Below are 26,168 nucleotides of genomic sequence, written 5' to 3'. Positions count from 1 at the left end.
TCTTGCTGCATTCAAAATCACACAGAAGTTGATTACTAGAACAGCAGTAATTCTAACAGCGGTGCTGAATATCATGATTTACAGTTTCACATTTACTCAGACTGAGGAGGGAAATGGAGTTACATCTGCAGAACCAAATCATCCACAGCTTGGGAGGGGAGGATGAAACATAGGAAAAAACTGGTGGAAGATGTGGGGGGGGGGGGGGGAAAAACCCCCCCCCCCCCCCCCCAGCTACACACAATTCCATTGGAGGCAACAGGATGGCAATTACCTATTCCAGTTCCTGACTTGGCAGATTTCTGCTGTGGGAGAGCAGAATGAAGAGTTGGGGATATTCAGCAGAGACATATTCATAAGAACGTAAGAAAAGTCATACTGGATCAAACCCAAGGTCTGTCTAGTCAAGCATTCTAAACACATGGTAACGACCGAGCTGCACACAGGATCACTCAAGCAGGGTGGGTGCAAGACCTCTCCCCATTCCCAGCCTCCTCTGCCACTGCTGCATGCAAACATGGCATCTCCAAAAAAGAGGTAGCACATAGCCAGTAGCTAGTAGCCACTGATAGCCTCCTTCTCCATGAAGCTGTCCAATCCCCCTTTAAAAACCATCCAAATGGGTGCCATCATGATTTCTCGTAGCAGTAAAGTCCATAGTTTAACTTTACACTGTAGTACTTCCTTTCATCTATCCTAAACCTTCCACCAGCCAACTTTATGGGATGACCCCAGGTTCTAGTGTTATGGGAGAGGGAGAAAATATTCCTGCTCCATAAGGCTCATGTCCCACGCAGACTCTGCCTCATCATTAGGACTACGATGGAGTCCTTCTGCAGCAGGCAGAAGCCTTTCCACAGGTGTGTTCTGACAGCAGAGTTAAGCTTCTCCTGGCAAGAGGAATCTGTCTCATTCTAACCCCCTTCAGTTGATAAACCAGTGAGCTTAGAATTGTGCCTATAGACTACATTCTGGTAGAAACCTTGCTGAACTCACTAGGACTGTCTTCTGAGTAGACATGCCTAGGATTGTGCTGTTCAGTTGCCTTGGCTTTTGAAGAGCTGATACATAAATTGTAATAAAAACAAATCAACAAGAACATTAGACAAATGTTTGTCGCATCAGGTGCTATTGATTGTACAGGGGACTTGGGATAATTTATATGCCTCAAGTTTATACATTCACACTAGAAAGCAGCAATACTAAGTTTTTTTAATTTTGTAATCTAAATTTGTATTATTCAGATTTCATTTTCTTCCTGTAATTTCTGGTGAACATTACTCTGGAGATGGCCTTTGATTAAAACAATAAATATGAATCTATTAGATGTCATCAGGCTCCGGTGATGAACAAGAAATCTATGTATAAACACAGCTGCCCCTAACGGAAGAGGTAGCTCCATCTCTTGATATGCACAGGCAATCTCTTTATAAACATCATTTTCCCACTTCCACTGGACACATCAGACAGAGCAGATCAGCCTCACCCATCGCCTCCTTTAATGGACGGGGAGTAGTTACAGATGCTCTACGCCCCTTTAACAGCAGTCCAGAGGGATCGTTCCCAGTAAGCCCCAAACTGGTCCCCGCCCGGGGGCTCTCTGTCCAAAGGGGCAGACAGGGCTCAGTTCCCAAGTTCGACAGCTAATCCAGGAAGCCCATTTCTACAGCCTCAGCCACCTCAGGGTGCAGCAAGCGGGCAGCCATGCGCTCAATGTCATCCAAGCTCAGCAATCGAAGGCTCCGCTCATAATCCTAAAGAAAAGGAGCAGGGGAGGGAGGGAGAGGGCAGAGAAAGAATTTAATAGCTGCCTGATTAACTGGTACAAAAATTCTAGCGGAAGGGGCAAAAGGATCTTGGGGGGGGGGTGATTTTATATATAGTATATGATAATGGAAACATCTAGAATCTAAACACAGCTAGCTTACTATCTTTAAGGATGGATACAATTTAATCATTTTAACCAAATATGAATTAATTTAGTGAATGTCAAAACTGGAGCGGCCCAGCAGTTATCCCACTACCTTTGTGCTCATTGGACGGAAAGTGGAAGTTACTTATCGCTTGGGTGAAAATACTGCCTCCGCACTTTTCTTGATATCTTTGTAAGTAAAGGGGAATAGAAACTTCAATGGTTAATTATAACGAAAGCTGAAAATGCAGGGCCATAGGCCAAAATATGTCAGAGCAGGCAACACCCACCCTGTGGTGACAGTCCTCATACTCCTCACTATGACTCCTCATGCAAAACTGGCTGCCCAGTATGCTGATTTCAAGATTAGGGAAGCTGGAGAGGGCAAGTTAATACAATCATTTAAATGTAGCAACAGATTTTAATCTGGTTAAACTGCCCAGAGAACTGTTTTGGGCTTATGGGCAGCATAAAAAAAAAATCTAAATTAAATAAAATCCTTATCCTTCTAACGCAACCACTTTGTGGATACAGTCTTGACAATAGCAACATGAAGTGATGCCCTGCATGTGTGAAAGGACCACTGTGTTTAAGCACTGGCTGGGTCAGTAAAGCCAGTGCTGAGGGGCTCCTGCCCTCCCCCGACACTTGCGCTACTGCAAGGGAAGCTACCTTCTGCAGTTGCTCCAGTACTTTCTCAGTATCAGCCACACTGAAATGCCTGCCCAGGACCTGGGCCAAAGTGTGCCAGATGGCAGGACTCTGCGGGGGACCAGCTCTGCGGCCAGGTTCTTCAGGAGATGCCTTCTCCAACGGTTTGATCACAAGGTTGAGCTTTGACTCAGGCCCAATGGAGTAATCAGACAGTCGGTGTTCATCTGGGAAGGACACGCATAGATGCTGACAGACAACTTGCCGCCCAGGAGGAAGCTGAGCAATTGCAACACCATCTTTCACAGGGCCCCAAAGCATTGCCGCATCCCAGCCAAGGTTTCATATGTATTTGAAGGCTGCCATTTACAATGGAATAAACTGAAGGCCTATTTCCAGGTGGGTAGACAAGTTAGTCTGTTGTAGCAAAACAACAAAGAGATTTGTGGCATCTAAAATAATCACACTGATTAGGGCAGAAGCTTTCTTGGACCAGAATCCACTCGATGCAGGAAATCATAATCCAAGATTGTCAGAAGTATCTATTCTGATGAAGCAGACTCTGGTCCAGAAAAGATTCAGCCATAAGATATTCTTTACCTGTTAAGGTGCCGCAAGGCTCTTTGTGCTGAGCTAAGCATTCGCCCCGCGGGCCAATTGCTGGGACGGGTGGGGCACGGGGGAGGGGCCCTGCGGCCTTCAAAGCACCGGTGGTGCCCGGGCCGGACGCGGGATGAGCGGCCCACCACCACCGCAGTGGTGGAATACTTGATGCAGCCCAGCCTCACCCAGACTCTACTTTCGGCGGCCCCCAGGTAAGTTGAGTTTGAGACCCCTGGCTTAGAGGGAGAGTCACACACCTTCAGCAGAATGCAACTGTTGGATTTAACTTAAAATTTGCTGGGCTGAAAATACATATACCCCCAGTGAAAAAGCATCTACATTCTTTATTTCATACATAATGAAATAAATGGATCAGTAAATCCAGGGAGGTTTGGCAACCCATGAAACTCACTCCTGTGAGGCTCAAAGCTAATAAGGACAAATTATTTTTTAAAAGGTTGGACAAAAATCTGCACAATCTGAACAACTGTCATGAGAATTCAGATAGTGAAAGAGTATTTTCAAACTCCATTTATATGTTACTAATATTTAGTAGAGATGCAGGCACAATAAAATAGACTCCACACAATTTTAATGATTCTTAAAATATTATTTCCTATATAAATTTCAGCCTTTTTATATATATATACACCAATAATTACAGCTGTTGACATAAGCAAGCCCCCACCTATGTGAATGCTTCCATCAATTGTTGCCCCCCACACAAGCATAGCTCCAAACTAATCCCACTGGCCCCTGTCCTCAGATGCCCCCTCACATACAGATGAGGACTGGCCCAAAAAACTGAGCTGCCTGAGGGAGAACAGCAAATGATACCCCTTCAAGCCAAGTTGCACAGTACAAGGCTGGCCATGTTCTCTTAGCATTTGAGACAAAAAGCCCATAAAAACACAAGGTTATTGAAACATGATGATAATAAATGAAGAGTGCAGAACAAATGGCCTTCCAGTCCAGTCTTGCAGTTGGCATGGAAAGACGTGTGCTGATTCCTAACAATACCCCAGCCTCCATCCCACCCAGGGCTTTATCTAAACAGGCAAAACAGCCATCTAAATAAAATACCCAGTGTGAGACACAGCAGCAGTGCAGATTGTTGCCATTGTACCTTCTTTCAGGGGTAGGATGCAGTCAACACTCTGAGTTTAAGGGCTTACCAGCATCAAGGCTGTGGTGCTTAGGACTATACCCTTACTAACAACTAGCTTGTTACCTTTCCTTGACTCCCAAGCTCAGCTGCTCACTTTACCTAATGGTGCAGTCAGTCTTACAACAGGCTACAATAGGGCCAGTTCAGTGGAAGAAGGCCACAATCACAGCCAGGAAAAGCCATATGCATTATCTATGTGCATTGCTAATTTCCTGAAACTGGGGAAAGCAGGAGAAACTTCTCCCAGAGAAGACTTATGGCTTCTTAAGCAGTTTCTCTGGGACTGGCTGTATCAAACATGGTTAAAAGAAATCATCAGTCCAACTACTTTTATGCACAATAACTAAAATGCTCAAAGTGTTTCTTGAAAGAAGTTATCTATGGGCTTCAGAACAAATGCAATCCTACCTCCTAACTGAAATGAACTGGTTGTTTGTTTATCCCTCTCCAAGTGCCTACTATCAACACTCACCTGCCAGAGCTTTGCCTTTGAAAAGCAAGCGCTGCTGTGACACTGGGACATTCAGCTTCTCTGATACCAGGCGTTTGAGAGAGGAGATGCGCTCATCAGGGGAAACCTGAGAAAGAAAAATGCGGTGAGAAAGAAAAATGGGGATAATAGATCCCACAATTGACAGTCTCAGGAGGAAATGTTATACCCCAGAGAATCATAATCAAGCACAGAACTGGAATAGGGAAAGCAGATCCAATGCATCTTTGGAGCCTCTACACATGTAAAGAAGTCTGTCCAGTCCACCTAACCTTTAGTAGGCCCTTTTAAGAAAGGCTTCCCATCCAGCTGCAATTGCTTTCAGATGCTTGCCTCATGGACAAATTATTCTCACGGAAGAAATGTTGTTCTGCATTTAATTTATGGCTACTTCCACCACTTCCCTCTCCTCCTCCTTACTAGAATTTCTGTGTCTAACAATTAGATGAAAAACAGAAAGCCAGCAAGTGCTTTTCTCATTGTGGAGATTTCTGCCTCTCAGGCAGCTCTGATATAAGGTTACTATTGATATGGCATTTTATCTTAATCTAGAGTTGACTGCTCTTCCTTCTTCCCCAACCAATAAAGCCTTATGAGAAAACAGACATTATTTAGCAATAGAAACTATGAACTAGAAATGCACAGTTCAAGTCCCTAATTGCTCATTAAATCTTTGAGATTCTTAGGCAAGCCACTGTCTAATTTTAGTCTGTGTTGGCCCCTCACATTTGTAATGTGGAATGATCATAATAATACAGCTCTGTCTTACACAGCTCTTGCAAAGCCTACTAAAATTATTGTTATTCATTTAAGGTGCAATTGTGTGCATGTTTAAACTGAAAAAAAGTCCTACATTTCCCAGCATTCCTCAGCTAGCATGGCTGGGAGGAGTGAAACTGGGAGGTGGAAGACTTCTGTCTAAACATCCATAGGATTGTGTCCTTAAACTATTAATATACTGCTTTATACCATAAAAACTTCAAGTAACTTACATATATATCCAATTCTTAGAAATATAAACATTTGATATTTAAAAAAATGTTTTTCCTAACATGAGAGGTATTTTGTGCTCAAGCCCATTGGGAAGATACTCAAATCCCACAAAGGTATGGTTTGAAGCACAGGAACCCACTTTCTGAAACTAATCCAGTTGGGTTTGGTCACTACCAGGAAGGGAGCCTAACTTACACTGCGTTGGGCTCCAGGACAGAAGAAAGACTGATATAAAGGTATGAAATAACATTTATGCTGTACACTCTCAACGCTACATCTAAAGTGCTGCAAGGGGCTGCTCGTGGCTGCTTTCCTAGGAAGCGGAAGCACACTACACATGGTCAGAGATGCTCTCTTCCCTACCCTCACCCCAGGCCTCAGCCCTAGCACTAAAGACGCATTTCAGCAAGGCTTAACTCAGGGTCTATCAAAGGGCGGCAGAAAGAAGGGAGTGAGAGCCAGAGACGGCAGTTCTGACGACTTTGGCGGACGGGGACCCTTCACAATCACTTCTGTCCGCCCGCCTTGGTAGATGGACTCTCCTCCCTTGGCCTTCTACTTTCAATCAGGTCCTCCGGGTGACTCCCCTCACCCTGTCCTCTGGGTTGCCCCTCTCCGCAGAACAGCTCCGCCTCCGACCCTGGCCCCTGACTATGCCCCGGTCGCCTGGAAGAACGAAAGGCTACCTGGAGGCAGCATTCCCGGCCCTGCAGCGCCTTCACCGTAAGCAGCATCTCGGGTGTCCTCAGCTCTGAAAGCCAAGCGGCCCCTTTAACGGAAACATAGACACTAGAGGAACAGTCAGAGATAGAGCGGCTCAGCACGTAATAAAAAAAAATTATATTCGCGAGGAAAAGCCCCAGTCGGCTTCCATCTCTAAAAGAGCCGTTCGTGCCTCTACCATAGAGAGAAGAGACAGAGGCGGAGCTGGTCTCTATGGGCGGAACGAAAAATTCCCATATAGCTAAGGGGACCGGAAAGCGGAAAGCGACCCTCTTGCGTCATGTGTAACTCTATTGCATAGATTGTGGTCCTATGACAGCAAGTTTCTTAACACAAAGTGGGGAGGAGGGCGGGAGCTGGAGAGCGTGTGTGCGTCACGAAAGGTAGAGAAAGGCTAATTTCGGTTTGTGAAGTAAGAAGGAGGCAACGCCTGGAGGGTGGAGCATAAAAAAGCTTTTTTTTTTTTTTTGCCAAGGACTTAGAAAGGGCTTCTGTCCTAGTGATGGTCTGGAAAGAGTTCTGGTTGTTGTTTATAGAGTTTAAAAGTCCGCCATTTGCAGATGCGAAATGAATGGAAATCAATAGGGAGGGGTCAATGTAAAAAAAAAAACCCCAGATAAAATTGACAGAAAAAAGCTTCCTTTCAAAGAGCTTTGAAATAAATAACCATGACCTCTGTCCAAGGATGTACAACACCAAGTGGACAAAGATTGCACTTTCTGGAAGATGCATCTTCCTTTCCATCACCCTCCCAACAGGACTACTATACTTGAATGATAGGCTGAACTTCAGTAGATCCATCCTTTCCTTTGCTCCATTGTAGAAATGAAGTACAGTGGTACCTTGGCTCATGAACTTAATCCGTTCCAGGACTCTGGTTGTGACCCAAATTGGACATGAGCCAAGTTAAATTTCCTCATAAGTTTCAATGTAAATAAGGTTAATCTGTTCTGTAACTTTTTTAAATCAGAAAAATGTGAAGCAAAGTGACAAAGCCTAACAAAGATCACAGCCATCTCCCCCACCACCCCAAGTGCAGCCGTCTCCCCCCGCCCCAGCACAACCACGATCATGCCTGTCATCCCTGTACGTGCCTGTCATCCTGGCACACTGGCACACACATCCTAGGAGAGACAGGCGCAAACACAGGCGCACTGGGGCAGGGAGACAGGTGCGATCGTGCTGCAGAGGGAGATGGCCGAGATCACAGTTGTGCTCCTGCAGGAAAGACAGGCACGATCTTGGCCATCTCCCCCGCCAGGGCTTTTTTTTGTCATGGAACACACCTTTTTTTCCAATGGATTTTACAAAGTGATTTTGCGTAGCAGATCAGCAACAAACATCATTAACATAGTGCCTGCAGGCTGCTATTGTGTCTGCTATCTGCTATCTGATAGTGAGGGATAGCTTCTCAGGAAGCTGCTTGGCTTGGGATTGGTGTGTGTGCTTACTATGTGAGTTCCAGCACCTTTTTTTTTTTTTACAAAAACACTGATCGCGGCCATCTCCAAACTCGGGGGGGGGGGGGGGGGGAGATGGCCGTGATCATGGTTGCTACCCAATGCAACGTTTGCAACCTGAGCTAAATTTTTTATGAAATTTTTGTACGCGACCCGATTCGGTCATGAACTGAGGCGTTCATAAGTCAAGGTACCACTGTACAGATCGTTAACTTAATCCTGTATGCTTGTTAACTTAATCCATTCCAGGATTTGGTCGTAACCCAAATTGGTTGTGAGCCAAGTCAAATTTCCCCATAAGGGTCAATGTAAATAAGGTTAATCCGTTCTGCAACTATTTTTTTTACTCACAAAAATTTGAAGCAAAGTGACAAAGAACAAAAAAGATCACGGCCATCTCCCCCCACCAGCACGACCGTGATCATGCCCATGCAGGGAAGGCAGGCGGGCTCACGATTGTCACCCGGTGCAGAGTTCACAACCTGCGACAAAATTTTAATGAAATTTCTGTTTGCAACCCAATTTGGTCGTGAACTGAGGCATTTGTGAGCCGATGTACCACTGTAAAACGGACAGATGCAACTGTTCACTTTCTGCTTGCCTGAATGTATAAACAATTTCCCCATCAAAGCTCATGAAAAAACCCTTGCCCCCTCCTATAAAATCCCAAATTCTATTTTTGGGAGGTTATCAAATGCATGCCACCTATTTAGTTCTAATCAGGTAGGCATCTATTTTTTATTTTTGCTCTTTTTTATGTTTTTAGTACAGCTTTTTTTAGACATCCTTCCCTGTCAGATCCCAGTCTCTGACTCTGTCAAATTATGTAATTGAATGAAACGTTACTTTAAATTCTGCTGTTGCCTAGCATTAGAAAAAAGCAGAAGTTGCTTTATCCTAAGTCAGACTAATGAGCTATCTTTTTCAACATTGATTAACTAATCAGACAGGGTTTTCCCCACACCTCAGAATACTACTTGGAGAGTCCAGGGATGCAAATCATGCAAAGCATAAACCCTGACCTTGAGCTATAGGCTTTTCTATTGTATTATTTCCAGTGCTTCCATGATAGAAGGTAAGGTAGTATTGTGTGCAAACCTTCCTCACTCCAGTAGCAACCTAAAAACAGTTGTTGAAAGGTAAAGGGGCCAAAAGTGCTCTGGTCCCAAAACATGTTTTCATGATAACTCATGCAAAATAGATTGCTCTGCTAAATTAAGGCTTCTAATTTATTTGTCCTTTTGTCTTCCGAACTATCCTTGTCACACCCAGCTTCTTAAGCACTTAAGGGCCCTGCTGGATTAGAGCAAGGGTGAATGTAGTATAGGTTCTGTCCCCACAGTTGCAAAGCAGGTCCTTCAAGGAAGCTCATGAACTACAGGCCCCATTGTTCAGCAGGGATTGGTTTCCTAGAGGTAATTTAAAACTATAATGACTAGTAACCATTGATAGCCTTATCATTCATTAATTCATCTAATCCCATTTTGAAGCCCTCCAAATTAATAGCCATTACCACATGGTAAAGAAGTGAATTCCATAGCTTAACTCTTTAGAGGGAGTCTGCTCCTCCAGAGGGGAAACTTTGAAATAGTGGGCATGTGTTTTTTTTTCTTTTGTTCTTTTTCAGAACACTGGAAATTTTATTTCAACATTTGTATTGCTTCCTACTCACTTCCTGCACTCATATGCCCTCATATTGAGGATTCTGGTTGCAACTGCAAATGAGGGCTGGATGGAGATCATGTGCATCAGTGTCACTTTGGTTAGCAGAAAAACTGAGTCACAGAGATCCAGAACTGGAAACAAGCTATCAGAATAGCAGGTTCTATGAAGACTGAAGCCTTAGATAGACATAGAAACAAAGCAAGCCAGAAGGGACCTCCCAGGCCATCTAGTCTGACTCCCTGCTCCAGCCTGCTCCACTCATATAATCCCCAACATGTGGTTGTCCATGCACTGTCCAAGCTTATGGTTTGGTTTGCTGGGCCTGTTTCTTGGTAATCATTTTCTCTTGGGCACCATTACATAAAATTTCACTTTTCATTACAGTCATATTCATACATGGGCTTTAATTGTGAGAGGCGTACTTAGTTTTGTATAGTAAATACTTGGGGAATAACTTGTATGTGAGAATTTGTAACATTCCTGAGTTTTCATACATACTTGGAGGCATACCTCCTCCCTCACAGCCATGTTTCTGCCCAATTGCTTAATTCATTTTTGGTGGTTTTTCCCTGGGAGTGCTGTTGCCACCTGCAACTGTGTAATAGGTGGTTACCACTTGACATTTCCCTGGCCAGTAGAGTTAATGGGAGGGAGATTCTTCATATCAGATCCAGGACTGGCATCAAGCTGAGCCAGAGGAGTCACCTGGAGGATGATAAGATATGGCGTTAGGATACTCCTCTCTGTGCCACCCTCATCCTGCCCACAGCCCTAATTTGCTTTAACCATTCTGCCGTATATCTTTAGCAGCTGAGCAGATATGCTAGTCACGTGCATATCTTTGATGATGGCAGTTTCTGCAAGTGCAATGGAGTTTCACCAAATTCTGAGGCCCCTTACTCAGTATAACTTGACTATAAGATTACTGTACAATCTTACTAAAACTTTAATAATTGCAAATATGGTGAAAATATTGACATTTGAAAGCATTCTATATCCAAGCTGAAAAACTGATCTATTTCTTAAGCCATTGATCTTGAATTCTGGCATTAATACCCATTGTTCCTAACTGGATTTTTCTTTCCTTTTTAAAGAATGGGTTCTATTTTTCTCATATGAGATTTTTCAATCATTTTTGCTAGTATCACCACGTTATTCTAGGAAACACTTGGTTGGCAGCACGTCTTCACCCTTTTTGAGATGTTTACAGTAATGTATGAAGAAGGGCCTAAGTAAACAATGATATATTGGGATAAATCCTCTCTCTCTCTCAGTTCATGCTGTGATTGTTCCAGAGACAGAGAAACTAGCATGGTTCTTAACATCTGTTTTTCCAGTTGGTTGGGTTCTTAGGGACCACCCAAGTGAGCTTCACAGCTGAATGAGTATTTGAACCTACACCTTGCAACCTATGCCAAACGAATTAGCACATTGTGACCTGATCAGCTCAGTCTTATTAGCAGGATAAGACATTGCCCTGAGCAGATTGTTACAGATGTCTGACCAGGAAGGAAGACAGTCCTTCAGAAAGAACTCTGCAGAGGTGGGGGTGAAGTATGGCAGAATGCACAACTTTTTTCAAATCAATGTTAGTGTAATATGCCAAGATGATATTTTTAGCAATCAATACGGCTTCCATAGCAATACATGGTATATGCCTAGTAATATCAATGCACAGGGAGATGATTCCAAACTACAAAATTATATTTGATCAAATTTTCATATTTCAGTTAAAGTATTTCACATATCATATTTCAATAGATAATAATGACTAGCCTTTACGCTAAATTTTCCAAGTCTTAGGGATGACATAAGCCAGAAATCTGAAAGTATATTTTATTATACTGCTTTTTAAGAGCCAGTAGACATGTATGTAGTGTTTAGATGTGGGCAGGGGTTTTTAGAACTGCAAAAAGAAAACCATTTTGTTGGCCCCATCATTTCAGTTGATTTTAATGTTGTTGATATTGTAGAATCATCTTTCCAGTGTTCTGGTCAAAACATATACCTCTCCAGTTACATAGTCAGAGTGTATCTTTACCTTTGTAAACTGGAGGTAATTACCTAGCTGATCTTATCTCACAGAAATTTTCCAATCTACCAGGCTGCTATGAAGGTGTACAAACATATACAGGTGTGTTGGGAGGATTACATTCCACCTGCCTTGTCAAGTTAGATTAACCTTGCCCTCATATTAGTTCACTTTGCCCTCCACACTTTTTGGAGCCTTTTTGCCTTTCCACCAGAAGTGGGAGGGCTAGGGATGATAATATAATGGTATTTGTGGACAATTTGTTTGCTGGTGTATGCATAATGTTGCATAGTATCTTTTTTAAATTCAATATATTGGATAAATAGTTTGGAGGAAAAAGAAATACCATATCTAGAGATGTTATGGTTGCCTTTCTTAGTTTTAGCACTATAAATGCTGCCATATCATGTCCAACTCACCAGTCTTCTGGCCTCTCTCTTTAATGGTCACCTTTTAATCCCACAGCCTTCTGTGCTCCCTTGTGTTGCCAAGTTTATTCTGCTTAAGGCAGTCTTATAGATTTGAGATTTTTGTGCCGGAAGAACATGGAGTATGACAGCTAGTTGCCTGAGGAGTCCATTGTGCTAGGCAGTGAAGAGGACAAGTTGAGCCTACTTGCTAAATGGGGCGCAGTTCAGCTCATCCAAGTGTGGGAGGAAAAAGGGAAGACTGCAGGGTGAAAGGTCTCTGCTGCAGAGAGAAGTAGCAGAAGTGGGCCTAGATTGAACCTTGCTTGCTCATCAGTCTCTCCAACCTATTTCCTCTAATCTCTGCTCAGTGGCATCCTAGCCTTTCCAACATATGGTAGGCATAGAAAACTCTGCTTTACATCAAGTTAGGCCATTGGATCATTTAGTTCACTATTGCGCACACTGGCCTTCCCTAACCAGCTGTCCATCAGAAATTTTGGACTTTGGCTCCCATCACCCCCAGCCAAGGCCATCATCAAGGGTAGGTATGGTTGGGCACATGCTGAGGGCCCACCACCTAAGAGGGTTCCACTGGCAAAAACCTCATGCTTCTACATTTCTCCATTCAACCTACTTGTTCACCTCCCTCACTGTCTGGTCTTGAAAGTGGTGGTGATGAGCAGGATATGCCACTTCTTATTGGTTCACTTCCACCCTCCCTGTCATGTAAGCAAGTGGTAGCAATGATGAGGAAGAAAAGGAAGAGAAAAAGTAGCTGGCACTGAGAAGGTAGGTTTATTGAAGAATGGGGCCTGTTGCACGTGTCTTTCCCAGGAGCTGTCCAAAAGCTGGAGCTAGCCCTGGCCCCAGCCATGAGTAGGGTCAATGGTCTGGAATGCTGGGTGCTGTTGTCCAAAGCATCTGGAAGGTACCACATTGGGAGAGGCTGGCAACCACTTACCAAGGTTGCAGGCTGGGAGTCTTTGCCAATCCTACTCAGAGATTCCAGGAACTGAACTTGACATCTTCTGCTTGCAAAGCATGACTTCTGCTGTCATGTTACCTGCTTGCAGCTCATTTGCAAAACCGGATCACATGCATTCACCATGGGCAAACACATTCCAGAAAAGCAAGATTATGTTGCTTTTCCTCAGATTGCTTTGGGGAGAAAATCAAAGTCCTGGTTTCAAATGGCAGGAAAAAATGAGGAATTGTGATGGAGGAGACACTTGGGTGTCTGCATGAAATAGATAGAAGGTCAATTCCTAATATGCTGCCACTAAGGACGCTTCAGTATGGCTTGTGGTCATGATGGGGGCAAAACCTCTCACTAGTGACAGTGGGGAAATGCAGTTATTGATTTCTCCTTCAGTTTCCCCAATATAGGTGCATGGCTCCACTTTGGAACAACGTTTGGGACAATCTTACAGATTTACCCACCATAATTTATCCAACATTAGGGTGGCCTAAATCTCCACCTGCAAGGTTGCCAGGGAAGGGATATGCAATGAATCTACCAATACAGAGCACAGAGAGAAGCATAATTCTGCTCCCTTCCATACTCCAGAGACCTTCAGCTTACCCTTCCATGCAGCATCACAACAATGCCTTTTTTATATATATTTAAAATTTGACCCGTTTCAGTAGGTCTACTTCTGATTCCTATACAAGATCTCTATGTCAATCTCACCGAAGGGAGAGAGAATGCAATGGAGTGAAAGTGAAAGGGAGAAAGCTTGCCCTCATCATATGCTCTACAGTTAAGAGCCAGATGGACTAAAGTGATAATCTAATTCAGTTTTCTCCGAACTGGCACCCTACAGATATGTTCAGTTACAACTCTCATTATCCCAAGCTAGCATGGTCATGACATGCTAACTGAGGTTGATAGGAGTTAGAGCCTCTGGAGGGACCTAGGCTGGAGAAAGCTGATATGATCCCTGATCGTTAGCAACATCCCTCCTTTCTCAGCAAGCAGCCCATCAAACCATATTTAATGCCAATGACAGAGGAAGTGACAATTCTCATTTTCAACCCTGAAAAACTAGTTTGCTTTGAGCAGCTCAAGGGATTATACCAACCCTTCCGTCCACTGGTTGCTGCATCTTTCAGCACTTTACCTTATGCCAACCTCACACCATTTTAAAGGTTGACTTAAGAGTTAAATCTTTTCAAAAAGCCGAAGTCACAACTGGAATTCGTAACACAGCTGCATGAAACTGGTTCGTTGTGACTGTGACATTTGTGAGTTGAAGTAATCACTGCATGTTATAACTGGCCAAAACAAGCAGATGAATCAACTGGTGCAGTTTTCTAGAACTTCAGCATTTCAGGCTGTAGGTGTGCAGAATTGTGCAGCCTGAATGCTCCTGTAAGTAAGCAGAAAACAGGTATATAGCCCCAGCAGCTGAGTTAAAATTCCTCACTCGTAATCTGAAGAGATACAGCACCAGAAATTCTGTACCATATAATTTATCCAGGTATGTAGGTCAGCTGTAACTTATGGTTGTCTCTTCCAAGATTTCATACAACAGGACTTGTTACATTTTTTCCTCTTATGAAGTAAGCAGATTTTCCATCTGCCCTGCAATGCATTTTACTTAAGTACTGGCCAGTGATTCACAAATTGAGTCATTTGCTTGCAGGGCCCTTAATGCTTCAAGGCAGCTCTGGTTCTTTATTTTTAAAGTATTGCATGGATGTTCAGTTAATGTAAATTACTATTTGTTCACTGTTCTTTATTAAAACAAATCCTTTTCTGAAATGTCAAAAACCTTCTTGGAAGGTAAAGAGTGAGTTGGTGATAGCCCTGGTTGCAGTCATTCAACTCTGTGCACAACTGACTTCTACTTCAAAGACTTTTACTGGGTCTGCCTGTCCTCTTCTGTAAGATAGCACATCTGAATGAAACACTGTGTGTGCACTTCCATCATGGCCCCGGTTAGACACATTGCTGTGTGCTTCTCTCTCCCTTTCAGCCCATGAGCCCCTTGCAACCGCTACAGAAGGGCAGCACTGATACAGTGAAACCCAGACTCCCAGAAACATTGTTATATGGGTGCTCCTTGGCTCTGCTTGTTTTCATCCACATATCCCAAGGAAGCTGTGGAATGTGCAAACCAGTGGCTGGAGGCTGTTTTGGGGAGGATGAGGATGAGCAGGCTGAGACTTAACAAAGAGGAACAGTGAGTTGGGAAAGCAAACACTCTGGATGGAGGTTTACAACTGGGCTTAGTTGGGTTTGTGTGTCCTCTAAAAGGTCATGCATGTTGGGGAGTCATCCTAGATTCTACACTCATCGGGGGAGGTCAGGTGGCTACAGAACCCAGTAGTGCATTTTACCAGCTTAGCAGTGGATGGATTTTGCTTCCGTTACCCATGTACAGGTGAAGTCCAGGCCAGAGTATGGTAGTATGTGGGGCTGCCTTTGCAGACAGCTGAGGAGCTTCAGTTGGAGCAGAACACAGCCACCTACATTTTAGTGGGGAAAGATGATCAGATCATATAATTTATGATCTGTCTATATTGCAACTGCAGCTCTCATTGCCAGTGTGTTTCTGAGCCCAGTTTAATGTGGTGTTGTCCTTTAAACAGCTTGGGATCAAATAACTTGTCAGCCAGATCAGCCTGCCTGCACTTTAAGAGCAGCAACAGAGGCCTTTCACCTAGCTTTGAGGGCAGTTAGGTGGGCCTTTTCTGCAGTGACCCCACACCTGTGTAATGGCTTGCTATCTGGAGTCCATCAGGCTGCCTCATTGCTGACTTTTAGGAAGGCACTGAAAAACTTCTTTTTTACTCTGATCTTTTCCTGCCTACATTTTACTCTTCTTTTCTTATCTGTAGCTGTATTTTTGTTGTAGGCTTTCAGTAATTTTTTGCCAGTTTCTGTCATTTTAGGAATGTTTGCTTGTCTATTTATCATCATTTTTTCAAATATATGCATTTTAATTTCGTAAGCTGCCTTGGGAGGGTTTCTGCCTGAAAATAAATAAAAGCACCAGAACATTTGGATCAGCATTTATGATGCTGTCCTCAGCCATGCCTCACACAATTCATGGTTCCCTTGGAGTTTAGCTGCTATCTTCACAGTAGCAGGGAAGGATTTTCCCAACAATAACATATAGTTGTGAGTAATGCATGTGATAATGCAGACTTTTTCAGCCTGGTTTGAATATAGATTTTTTAAAAAGTAAACTTACTGCTCCTAATGGAGATTAAAATTGCTAGATTTTTTTTTCTGGAGGAGGTAATGCAATATGTTTGTATTCTCCTTAGGGCTGTGGCTGCAGGGACTATCATGATGACCTAATTCACATGACATGACAACCCATTGGTTAAATAACCACAGACTTTCATGCATAACTAGGAGAAAGCACAATCTTTCTCACACGGGTAACACAACCTCCCGTGTGCCCTCCTGCTCAGCAATCTATAAGCTGCTCCATCGTAGGTTGCTGTGCTTGTCATCAAAACCCCGACTGCTAGGTTATTTAAGGGTTAAACAATCCAGTGGTTAACCCATGGCTTGTTGATTGGTTAAGCAGTCCAGGTTCACATGGCATGCTCAGCAACCTATGATGAAATTGTTTATGAATTACTGAGTAAAAGTGTTACGTACTCTTTCCTGCTCACATATGACAGCCCACAGACTATTGTGTTGTATGAACTGGGACTTCCCAATTTACCACTACAGTTGTCTGAACTGAAGAAAACCAAACTGTTCAAAGGAGTGCTGGAAGTGGGAGTATCACATCACTCATCCACCTCCTCCTACTTGCTGTGGGGCAAAATGGGTTCCAACTAGTGGGGGAAGCAACCATGGGGGGAGAAAGGGCAGGAGCTGCCGCCGCTTGCTTCTCCTTTATAGCTGTGGGGACAACACCAGGCTAAAGAAATACAAGTTAAAAACCCACAGGCTTGAAGCCAGTTGGAGGAGAAACACAACAATGGTTACTCAGTTATTTCATTTTTCTGGAGGGAAACTCTAACAAGATTCTTGCAAGGTTACAAGCTTGCACAACTTAGTTGCAGATTATTATTATTATTATTATTATTATTATTATTATTATTTGCACCATTTGGCCATATGCCTTTGTTTATTGAAAAATCAGAGCTCCACAAGGTGACTTTTAAACTGAGGGGATGTGTTGACATGACAACAAGTTGAGGATTGAGAAAAGTCATCGAAGTTAAGGCAAGCAAGCCAGGGCAGCAGTGGCTGTGACTTTTGCAAAATGAATGGTCACCCCCTTCCTCAGCCAAACCAGCTCCATTTAGTGCAGGGCACACAAAAACTAATTTTTAAAAAAATAACCCCAATCAAGGAGTGTTTCATAGTTTGCAATTATGTTTGTGGGTGTAGGAGTGTTAACCCCAGCATGCTCATCTTCAAATAAATAAGCCAAATTTCAGAAAGGACCCCTGAATTCCAGAGTTGATTCAGTACATTGAATTATCAAAAAAAAAAAAAAAAGTCAGTAATATGTGTTCTCTTCCTCTCTGCACCAAGGATTTTTAAATCAAAGGATGGTGAATTTTTCCTCTGTCAAGGGCTTTTGACCCACAGGAAGAACAAACTCAGTTGAAGGACTCTGATTGATCTTGTCTGTGGGTCAATGGTCTGGGGAACACCTTTGAAAGCACAGACTGGGTTGGTTGGTTGCCAGCCAATCTGCACCTTAGTTGAAAGGCTGCCCAACATTGAGAAGAGAGAACTTTGAAACTGTGGATCAGACAGCTGATGGGAAAGGGTTCTGCCTGGGGAACCTTTGAGAGCCATATCTGGTCCGTAGGCTAGAAGTTTCCACCTGTTTTTGCCCCTTGTTCCTTGTGTGAAAAACAGAAGCTCTCACAGAACCTGCACTGTGCCCTGCAGCCTTTACTCCAAATCTTAATATTTATTTTATACATTTTGTATATTTTGTACATTTATATTATATTTTTAAACATGTGTCCTGTCTGTCTTTATAAAGTACACTCAACATGACTTGCAAGCAAAGCTTTAAAGGAACCAAACCTAACATCTTACAAAATTAGGAACACAATGCAGACCAAGACCACCTTGCAGCAGACAGAAAAGACAGTCATATCTAGCAACACAGTGATGTGTTGCTAATGATGTTCCCACCAGTGCTGTCCCTTTAACCTAGCCTTCCCTAAGCCAGTGCTCTTCATGTTAAGCATGTTTGGACTTCAGTTCCCATTATTTGCATCAGCATGGCCATTGGACAACACAGCTGGAGGATACCAGGCTGGGGAAGACAGCTTTCATATAATTCCTCCTGGTGTGGGGGGATTACTGGTGGGATCCAGCTAAAGCATTTTGCTCCAAAACTACCTTTAAAAAACCCTATGAACCATACAAATAACAGCTACACACCCCAGGAGTAAATGGCAAACTGTTCTTGCATCCATGACATTTCTACCACCCGACGGACTTCAGAATGGAGGGTGGGCAAAACAAATGTGTATGTCCCTGAAGAGACAAGGCTAGGCTGACATGAGATACCCCAAGTAGGAGAGCCAAACACGATACCTGACCATGGAGGAGTTATTTCTAGAATGGAAAGTAACTTTCCTCCAACACACGGCTTGGTCATGGAAACAGACACAGCGATCAATATGGTTATGCCCAGCAATGGATCAAAGGACTGGTTAGCACAGTGCTGGGGAGATGGCATCCAGGGCTTCTCAGCATTCTGACTCAAACACAGGGAGAGGTCTTCTCATGACCTGCTAATCCCACAATTTCTCTTTCTGACACCATTCCTGGCACTCTCACCAGGAACAAATGCACAGTCCTAATTCTCCATTCCTTTAAGCAGTTTTTTCAGGACCCAACTTTTCTGTCATGCAAGACTTACAGCATAGCCCTATGTCTGTCTGTTCAGTCCCACTGGGTTCTGTTGGGCTTACTCCCAGGTGACCAAGTGTAAGATTGCAGTGTGAGTCCTCATCTCAGGTGGAGGCAAAGACTAAGGATACCTAACCATGGTTGTTCACAATAAACCTTTATTCTATTATTTTCATTTGTATTCCTTCCCTTCAAGAATCTCAGGCTGGCATCCTCTGCCCATCTTATCTTTACAAGAAACTCTGTAAAGGTAGGTTAGCTTGAATAACTGCCCATTTCCTTGGTGAGCTTTGTGCCTGAGTGCCAATTTGAACCTGTCTCTCTATACATTGTCCAGTACCCTATCTCCTTCCCACTACATTGGCTCTTCCTCTCTTGCAAAGTCAGCATGTGCAGTACAATCTGGTTTACACAAAATCAGCACTGGCATGGGTTTCAATGCAGACCTACACCCAGGCAAGTTTGAGGAAGACTTTACCTTTAGACCATTCAGTTCATTCAACTTTGCTCTGCCATCACACCATATATGTGCCCTGAGAGTTTAGAGCAACCAAGAAGCAGAATAGCCCTCTCCTCAGCTAGAAAAGCCTCTCAGATAATCATTTTCCAGTTTGGCTGGGGTTCTACTTTACGGTGTACTTCTTCACATGGTTAGTCCAGTTTCAGCACAGTCCATCCCACTATAGAAAATAGTCGTGCAGCAAAGGAAAGAGTTGCCTTATAACAGGCCACCAAAGCTAGCAGAAACTGAGGCTGTTGGATTGCAAGATGATTGGCAAGAAAAGACATTTAGGAAGTGCATATTGCAGGCCTTGGGCTTGAGGCCAAGACAGCCTCACCTTTGTTACACCCAAGCACACCAAACAAGCACTGCCCTCAGAAGAAATGGTGCTGTTCCCTTGCACCATGGCATGGATTAGTGCAGCAGGCACATGCATCTTACGTAGCCCTCTCACTATTTCCCTAGTTGTGCTTGCACAATGGCAACCTACCACAGCCAATCTGGAAATGGAAAAAGTCATTCGCTGGAATTGTACTTATCAAGCTTGTGTTTGTACCCTGCCAGAGACCCAGCAGTCACAACGAGAGCCAGAGCCAGACTAGAAGAATGTATGGAGAGATAGTAAAACAGGAACTATATAGGCCTGGGAAGGGCAAGCGCTTTACTTAGAGGTCATAGGAAAGAAGTGGAATGCTCAGTATGTCAACTGGAGTCCAGCTCCCATAAGCTCCAGCCCGGATGAGCAATGGCTTGGTAATCATGGGAATGCAAGTCATATAACAGTAAGAGGGCCACAGGTTTCCCACACCCCCTCTTCAAGAAACCGTTAAAAAACAGCTTACCAGAGGCAACAAATAGTCAGAAAACTGTGAATGTGTAGCTTACGATGCTTCTTTTCAGGCACGGTCCAACATCCACATCTTCAACATATGGAATGTGGCATGGGTGGGAGTGTCTTTGCCACCACCATGCTTTGCACCCTGGGCAGCTGTTTCAGCTGCCTAGATGCAGTGGGCGGGAGACAGACCGAGGGCCATCTGGACACTGCATCAGCCATTTGCCCCAGCTCCCTCCCCTTGCCGCACCCCAACACACCTTGTCCCTCCTCTCCAAGGCCAGTTTGCAGCCTTGGAGGGGCAGCCAACAAGGTTCCTTCCATGCCTGCTGCAAACAGGGACATGTTGGCTTCCAGGCCATACAAGGCCCTGTTCTGAGACTGCAGGATCTCAAAACTGGGACTCTGAACAGGGCCAGATGGTGTCAGAAGGCCACAGAGTTGAGTCCTTATTTTACTTAAGAACTTTTCTAAACCAGCTCTCATCTTTAAAATTCCTTCAAAACTTTGAAGAGAACTGGCATGTCACTGCAAGCTCTATGAGTTTTTGTTATTTGCCTCCAGGCTTATTCATGCTTCAAGTAGACCACTGAAACTGACAGAATTTGAGTTAGTCATGACTTACTTGCCCCACTGATTTCATGTCTAGTATTATAGATATGTTTTCCTAACATTCTAACAAGTCACTAGGGCATCAGCTTGAACATTAGATAGTTTAAAAGTGATTTTTTTTCTATTTTCCTCTGCTTTGATCAACACTCCATTAAGCCCCGTTTCTGCAACTCTTGCTATGAAATAATAAAATAACAAATCTCTTTAAAAAAAAAAGAGTCGCACAGCACGTATTAGCTCCTTTTTCCTTTTATTCAAACCCTGTATACCCCAATCAATAGGAGAGGAGAAATGAGTCACTTCCACCTCCATCTTTTAGTCTGTATAACTCTAGCACTAGACTGCAGAGGCACCTCTTGCTATGTAGAAAAAACAGACAGACTTAAAAACAAAAACAAAAACAAAACAAGATGATGAAAAGGCCAAACAGTATAGATCCCCAGGGCAAAGTCGCCTTTGGGATGTGTTCCACTTCACACAAGCCTTTTGGTATCCAAGCCACACCCCCCCCCCCACCCTGTAAGAGGCAAAGACACTGAGGTCTTGGTTTCCACAACCCCTGAAGAGGGTGCCCCAAGCTCAGCTGCTAAGGCCTTTGGTACCCGTCTCTCCTTGCAGGCCCACATCTGAAGCTCGACATCTTTGGTATCTGCCTTTGCTTCCCCAGGTGGGTTCTCAAGAGCCAGTTGGGCAGAGTTTACTGTAGGCCAAGTTCCCCAAGACCAGCAACAGCATCTCAGAAGTGCTACTCAGGGCTACGATGAAAGGTGCCTGGGAGGCAAAGTCGGCCTGGGTCCGCTCAAAGGAGAGCTGCAGCACAGCCAGGGCCAGCAGGCTGTTTTGCACCCCGACCTCAATACTGACCGTCCGGCGCTGTGGCCCAGGCAGTCCCAAGCACCAAGCCAGCAAGTAGCCCAGCAGCAGGCCAAAGATGGGCACGGTGATGCCTGCCAGCACGATGGCGGGCTGCACATTCTCCAGGATAAAGGCCCCCATGTGGTAGGCCATGAAGAGTCCTCCAATGATGAGGGTGAAGCTGAAGGGCTTGATGAGCAGCAGCAGCAGGCGGGAGATGCGGGGCAGCTTGCACTTGACCAACATGCCACTGGAGATGGGCACGGCAATGAAAAGGAGGGTAATGAGGATCTTGAGGAAGGGCACATGGAGGGTTTCGTGGGCGCCCAGCAGCCAGCCGTAGAAGGTCGACGAGAGCGGCATGAGTCCGGTGGCCGCCACTGTGGAAAGCAGAGTCATCGAGATGGCCACGGTGACATCCCCACCCAGCAGAAGGCTGTACAGGTAGCCGCCCCCACCACCAGGAGAGGAGCACGAAATTACGAGCCCAAGGGCCAGGGGCTTCGGCAAAGAGAAGGCCACAGACATGAGGTAGCCGTACAGGGGCATAATCACGAACTGGCCCAGGATACCCAACATGACGGGGTGGGGCTGACGCACGAGTTTTTGGAGGGCCTCCACCTCAATCTTACAGCCAAATGCACATTTGTTGAGGAAGATGAGAGGCAGGAGGGCATAGAGGACTGGGTTCTCAGAGAAATGGCCTAGTCCCGAGCGGGCCACTGGCTCTGGACTGCGAGCATGCACACGAATCCGAAAATCCATCCGTTTCTCGACAATACGGCTTTGCTCCAGCAGCTGCATCTGCAGTGGGGCCAGGCCAGGCAGACCAGACTGAAACCCAACCATAAAGCCTCTTCCCCAGGAGACTGTGATGTTTTCAATAGCAATGACTGTTGGCTCCAGAGAATCCACCCTCAGCCAAGCATCAGGGCCTGGGTAGTGGGAGGACACCAACAAGATTCCCTGGCTGTGTTCTGGGAAGCTGAATTCCGAAACACTTCCATCTCCCACACTAAGATACGGAATCTCAGTAGTCAGTGCCCAAACCCAGCCAGCTGCTAACAGGTGGAAGAGGAGAAAGAAGAGGATTGCCCCAGACATGGTGCAGATGACTTGGCAAAGTCATGCGAGGGACTCATTCGATCCAGGACTCTCTTGCCTTCCTCAGCACAGATGTAAGAGAGCTCAGGCTCCTTTGGGGCTCAGATACACAGACACCACTTGCTGATGAAACAGTGGCAGCACTGAAGTGTTCAGCCTAATTGGGGGGAGGGGGAGAAAAAGCACATTCAGGCATGATGCACTTAGAATAATGCTCACAGAGAGGCATGCACACACACAGGGATTGTGGGACTCACTCAATTGAGTCTGATGTTATACCGCAACCTCCACCAACCCTAGTCAATGAGGATGATAGATGTTGCAATACGTCATTATCTGCTGGGACATACATCTTCCATCCCTGCCCCAACCCAAAGTAAGCCTACAGCATCCCAAATTAGGGTCAACACAACACAGGTTCCTTCAGCTTCAATGGTCTCCTGGCTACGAATTCTCCCATCCTAATATTCCAATTGCTTAATCTGCTCTCCTCTCCTAACTTTTGGAGCAGACAAAACTCTTATTTTGCAGCAAGGCAGGCAAAGGTGGAGACTTGGTGATGACATCAGGAAGAAGAGAGTGGAAACAGGGGAACAGAGAGACCAAAGACCAAAGGCAAGAGGAGACAACCAGAGCATGTATCATACTGCCTTGCATCCGAGAGGCTGGATTGCATAAGTCAACTGGGGCCTCAAACCTGCAGGCCCACCTGGGTACCAATCCATGCCCTTTCCCCACTGCCATTCCTCCAACTGCCAATTATTTAGTTATGTTCCAGTCTTCACACTTTCCCCCCATTCTAAACTGTTGACATAGTTCTTTTAAAAGTTTGGTTTTGGGCAGTCAGAAGTGTATGCTAAAATACGTGGGTACTTTTGCTCCATAGAAAGTATCCACAGCCCATGTAGAGAAGCAAACTAAGGAAGCACCTAAGGGTGCTAAAATTCCAGGGGTGGCTTCCTCAGCTAAGAACATGTCTTAAAGAAACACACACAGAAACTCTGTGCTCTTGGAAGGAAACAGAGGTGGGGCCTGGCTCTGGTTATCTAGCAGGTACTGAGTCATTTGATTTCCCCTGGTTGCCCAGAGGCAGAGAAACAGAAGCAACCACTTGTTGAAGTGGTGCTACAAATTATAATGGAGCAAGGTAAACCAAATCCCTGCCAGCCACTGATCACAAACAATGTGATTAGTTGTGCATCTACTCAGAAGTCCTACTCAAGTAAAAGTGATATACTTCATCCAGGGTAAGCACATAGAAAAGTGCACCAACAAGGTCCTATTGCCATGCTGTTCAGCAAATAAGATGGCAAAAAGTTCATTTGCCTAATGCAGCAAAGATCTTTGAGCTAGCGTGCATGCATTTTTCTTTGCAAACCTTAAGCCCCTGCTACTTGTATGAAGAGTGAGTGAGCTATTAGAGATACGCATACCCTTTCTTCTAAATACCGTTTACATCAGCTTCCTTCCGCTTGATATTTCCCAAATGTGTTGGACTACTACCTATAGATGTGTCACACTCCAGCTGCAGAAAGCTATTTAGGTTGTAGGAGATGACAGCAAACCCCTTCTCATGATCTTACTTTCCCTAAGCATGTTCAATTCCTTCAGGCTGTCCTCATGTTTAAACTGCTTTTCCTGGGGCACTGGATCCTTCTCAACATTTTTCTTGGGAAATGCAGTATCACTGACAGCCCAACTCCCTCTTTCACTACCAACCTCTTTCTTGTTGCAATTGAAAGCCCACGAAGGCTGACCATTTCCCATATGGATTCCTTTCTGCAAGAAATGATCCCCAAAGCAATCCCATGGTGGAAGAGGAAAAAAACCCCATGATGTTGGCACTATCCCTGAACCGGGGTGGTGGTGATTTCTAGCCTACACCAGGAGGTTGCAGCAGACTGTCCCTTTCGAGGGGGTGGCAAGCAACGAGAAACAGGAGATGCCCAAACTGGAGAATTCAGCCCAGAACAACCCCGCACCCTCAATTTCTTCTCTCCTCTGTTCAGCTGAGTCACTTCTCTCTTAAAGTCACAAGACACCTGTTGGGAAAGAAGCTGCTGGCCATAAAACTTCCCCCCCCCCCCCCCCCCCACATTTATTAGCAAGAGAAACATGGGCTCCTCTTCCTGCCTCCTAACCCCACCCGGCTTCTCAGCAATTACTTCTACAAGCACGTTCCGATGTCTTTTCGCTGCTGAGGGATAGTATAGCACCCCCCTCCCATTCACTGGGTCTCCCGCCTGCCCGCCAAAGCCACCAACATAATTCTTACCAAAGCAAGTAGCAGTGTCCTTAAAAGCCCCAATCAGTAGCAATCCAACAAGAGTTTTCCCCACAGCTGCCCCACGCTCCCCGTTCATTAACTTCTCTGCAAAGGAAGATTTGGAGAAGCTACAAGCCTGAGTCGCTATTTACCCTCAGATGATCCTTTGCCTCTACCTCCCTGCCAAGATCTCACCTTCTGCCGCCGCCCCAAAACTACCCTCGACCTGCTTGATTGGGTTGCCTTCGCCTCCTTCCTTCTCTTTCCGACTCCGCCCACCGGGGTGGCGCATCATAATCACAACCATGCCCACAATAGATTGCGAATTCATCGTGGGAGCTACCCCGTAGTGGCAAGGTATGCTGGGATTTGTAGTTTTTAGCCACAGTGGAGGAAAAAAGGGAAAACGTTGGATTCAATTTTAGCTAGAAGAATGTGATGGATGGATGGATGTTTGGATAAATGTGCGTGTGGCCTCTGATGGCAGCAGGCCGCATTAAGCTCCCGCTGTGCCTTGATTAATAGGATTAAGGGGTACTCTACGACCTGATTGGAAGGAGCAGATATCCAGGACTGACCGAAATGGGAGATTAATAGTGCATTCTGCTCGGTTAGCGGGCGTTTGGCAATATATATATCGTAATTTGATTGGCTGGATCAGAAGTATTGTGCTGTCTGATTGGAAGAAGCAGGTACCTTATTCTACCGACTCAATGGGATTAGACTGAGATAGAAAGGATTATATGCTCATCCGTTTATTTGATTGGGCAATTTAAGGCCTTCTGTCCTCGGATTGATGGGATTGAGAAGAATTTTGTTCTGCTGGGATCATGGGTTCACTGGTATCCATTAAACGCATTTGGTCAAATTCATTCCTGCACTTCAGCAGGGAATGCAAAACTGGCATCACAGCCGAGAGTGACAAGGGACGCCTATGCCATTTGGGGGCATAGGGAGGCCTTCCTGTTGCAGGGGTGAGGAGAGTGTGAGAGGTTTTAAAACAGGAAAGCAGGTGCCCCAGTTGCGGTTTCATG

General features: G+C 44.8%; 2 protein-coding genes across 5 annotated transcripts; both read right to left on the bottom strand.

Moving 5' to 3' along the window:
* Positions 1-1,101: 1,101 nt before the first annotated feature.
* On the bottom strand, positions 1,102-6,719 carry UBL4A (ubiquitin like 4A). 2 transcript variants are annotated; one of them, XM_044443773.1, is made up of 4 exons: positions 6,504-6,719; positions 4,807-4,912; positions 2,585-2,787; positions 1,102-1,754 (listed from the first exon to the last, which is right to left on the bottom strand). In XM_044443773.1, exons 1-4 carry the CDS (start codon positions 6,549-6,551, stop codon positions 1,644-1,646), a joined length of 468 nt encoding a protein of 155 aa, XP_044299708.1. In that variant the 5' UTR covers positions 6,552-6,719; the 3' UTR covers positions 1,102-1,643. The 2 variants fall into 2 exon arrangements, with proteins under 2 accessions (XP_044299708.1, XP_044299707.1); XM_044443772.1 differs by having other exon boundaries at positions 2,585-2,790; positions 6,504-6,717.
* A 14,423-nt stretch (positions 6,720-21,142) lies between these two features.
* Positions 21,143-25,401, bottom strand: SLC10A3 (solute carrier family 10 member 3). Of its 3 annotated transcripts, none has more exons than XM_044443573.1 (2): positions 25,330-25,401; positions 21,143-23,025 (listed from the first exon to the last, which is right to left on the bottom strand). In XM_044443573.1, exon 2 carries the CDS (start codon positions 22,866-22,868, stop codon positions 21,585-21,587), a length of 1,284 nt encoding a protein of 427 aa, XP_044299508.1. In that variant the 5' UTR covers positions 22,869-23,025; positions 25,330-25,401; the 3' UTR covers positions 21,143-21,584. The 3 variants fall into 3 exon arrangements, with proteins under 3 accessions (XP_044299508.1, XP_044299507.1, XP_044299509.1); XM_044443572.1 differs by lacking the exon at positions 25,330-25,401 and adding an exon at positions 25,144-25,318; XM_044443574.1 differs by lacking the exon at positions 25,330-25,401 and adding an exon at positions 25,287-25,307.
* Positions 25,402-26,168: the final 767 nt, after the last annotated feature.

The sequence above is a fragment of the Varanus komodoensis genome, unplaced genomic scaffold, assembly GCF_004798865.1.
Source record: "Varanus komodoensis strain SLA01 unplaced genomic scaffold, ASM479886v1 scaffold42, whole genome shotgun sequence".
In the NCBI taxonomy this organism is placed as follows: Eukaryota; Metazoa; Chordata; class Lepidosauria; order Squamata; family Varanidae; genus Varanus; species Varanus komodoensis.
Note: the sequence above shows the minus strand (reverse complement) of the source record. Positions and strands in the feature narration are given on the sequence as shown.

What these genes read in the sequence shown, in the direction of transcription:
- UBL4A (XM_044443772.1), bottom strand. Translation starts at nt 6,551, where the DNA reads ATGCTGCTTACGGTGAAGGCGCTGCAGGGCCGGGAATGCTGCCTCCAG. An exon ending in CAAAGGCAAAGCTCTGGCAG is followed by an intron (nt 2,791 to 4,806) that starts GTGAGTGTTGAT and finishes TGTCCTTCCCAG; the next exon opens with ATGAACACCGACTGTCTGAT. An exon ending in TACTGGAGCAACTGCAGAAG is followed by an intron (nt 1,755 to 2,584) that starts GTAGCTTCCCTT and finishes CCTTTTCTTTAG; the next exon opens with GATTATGAGCGGAGCCTTCG.
- SLC10A3 (XM_044443573.1), bottom strand. Translation starts at nt 22,868, where the DNA reads ATGTCTGGGGCAATCCTCTTCTTTCTCCTCTTCCACCTGTTAGCAGCT.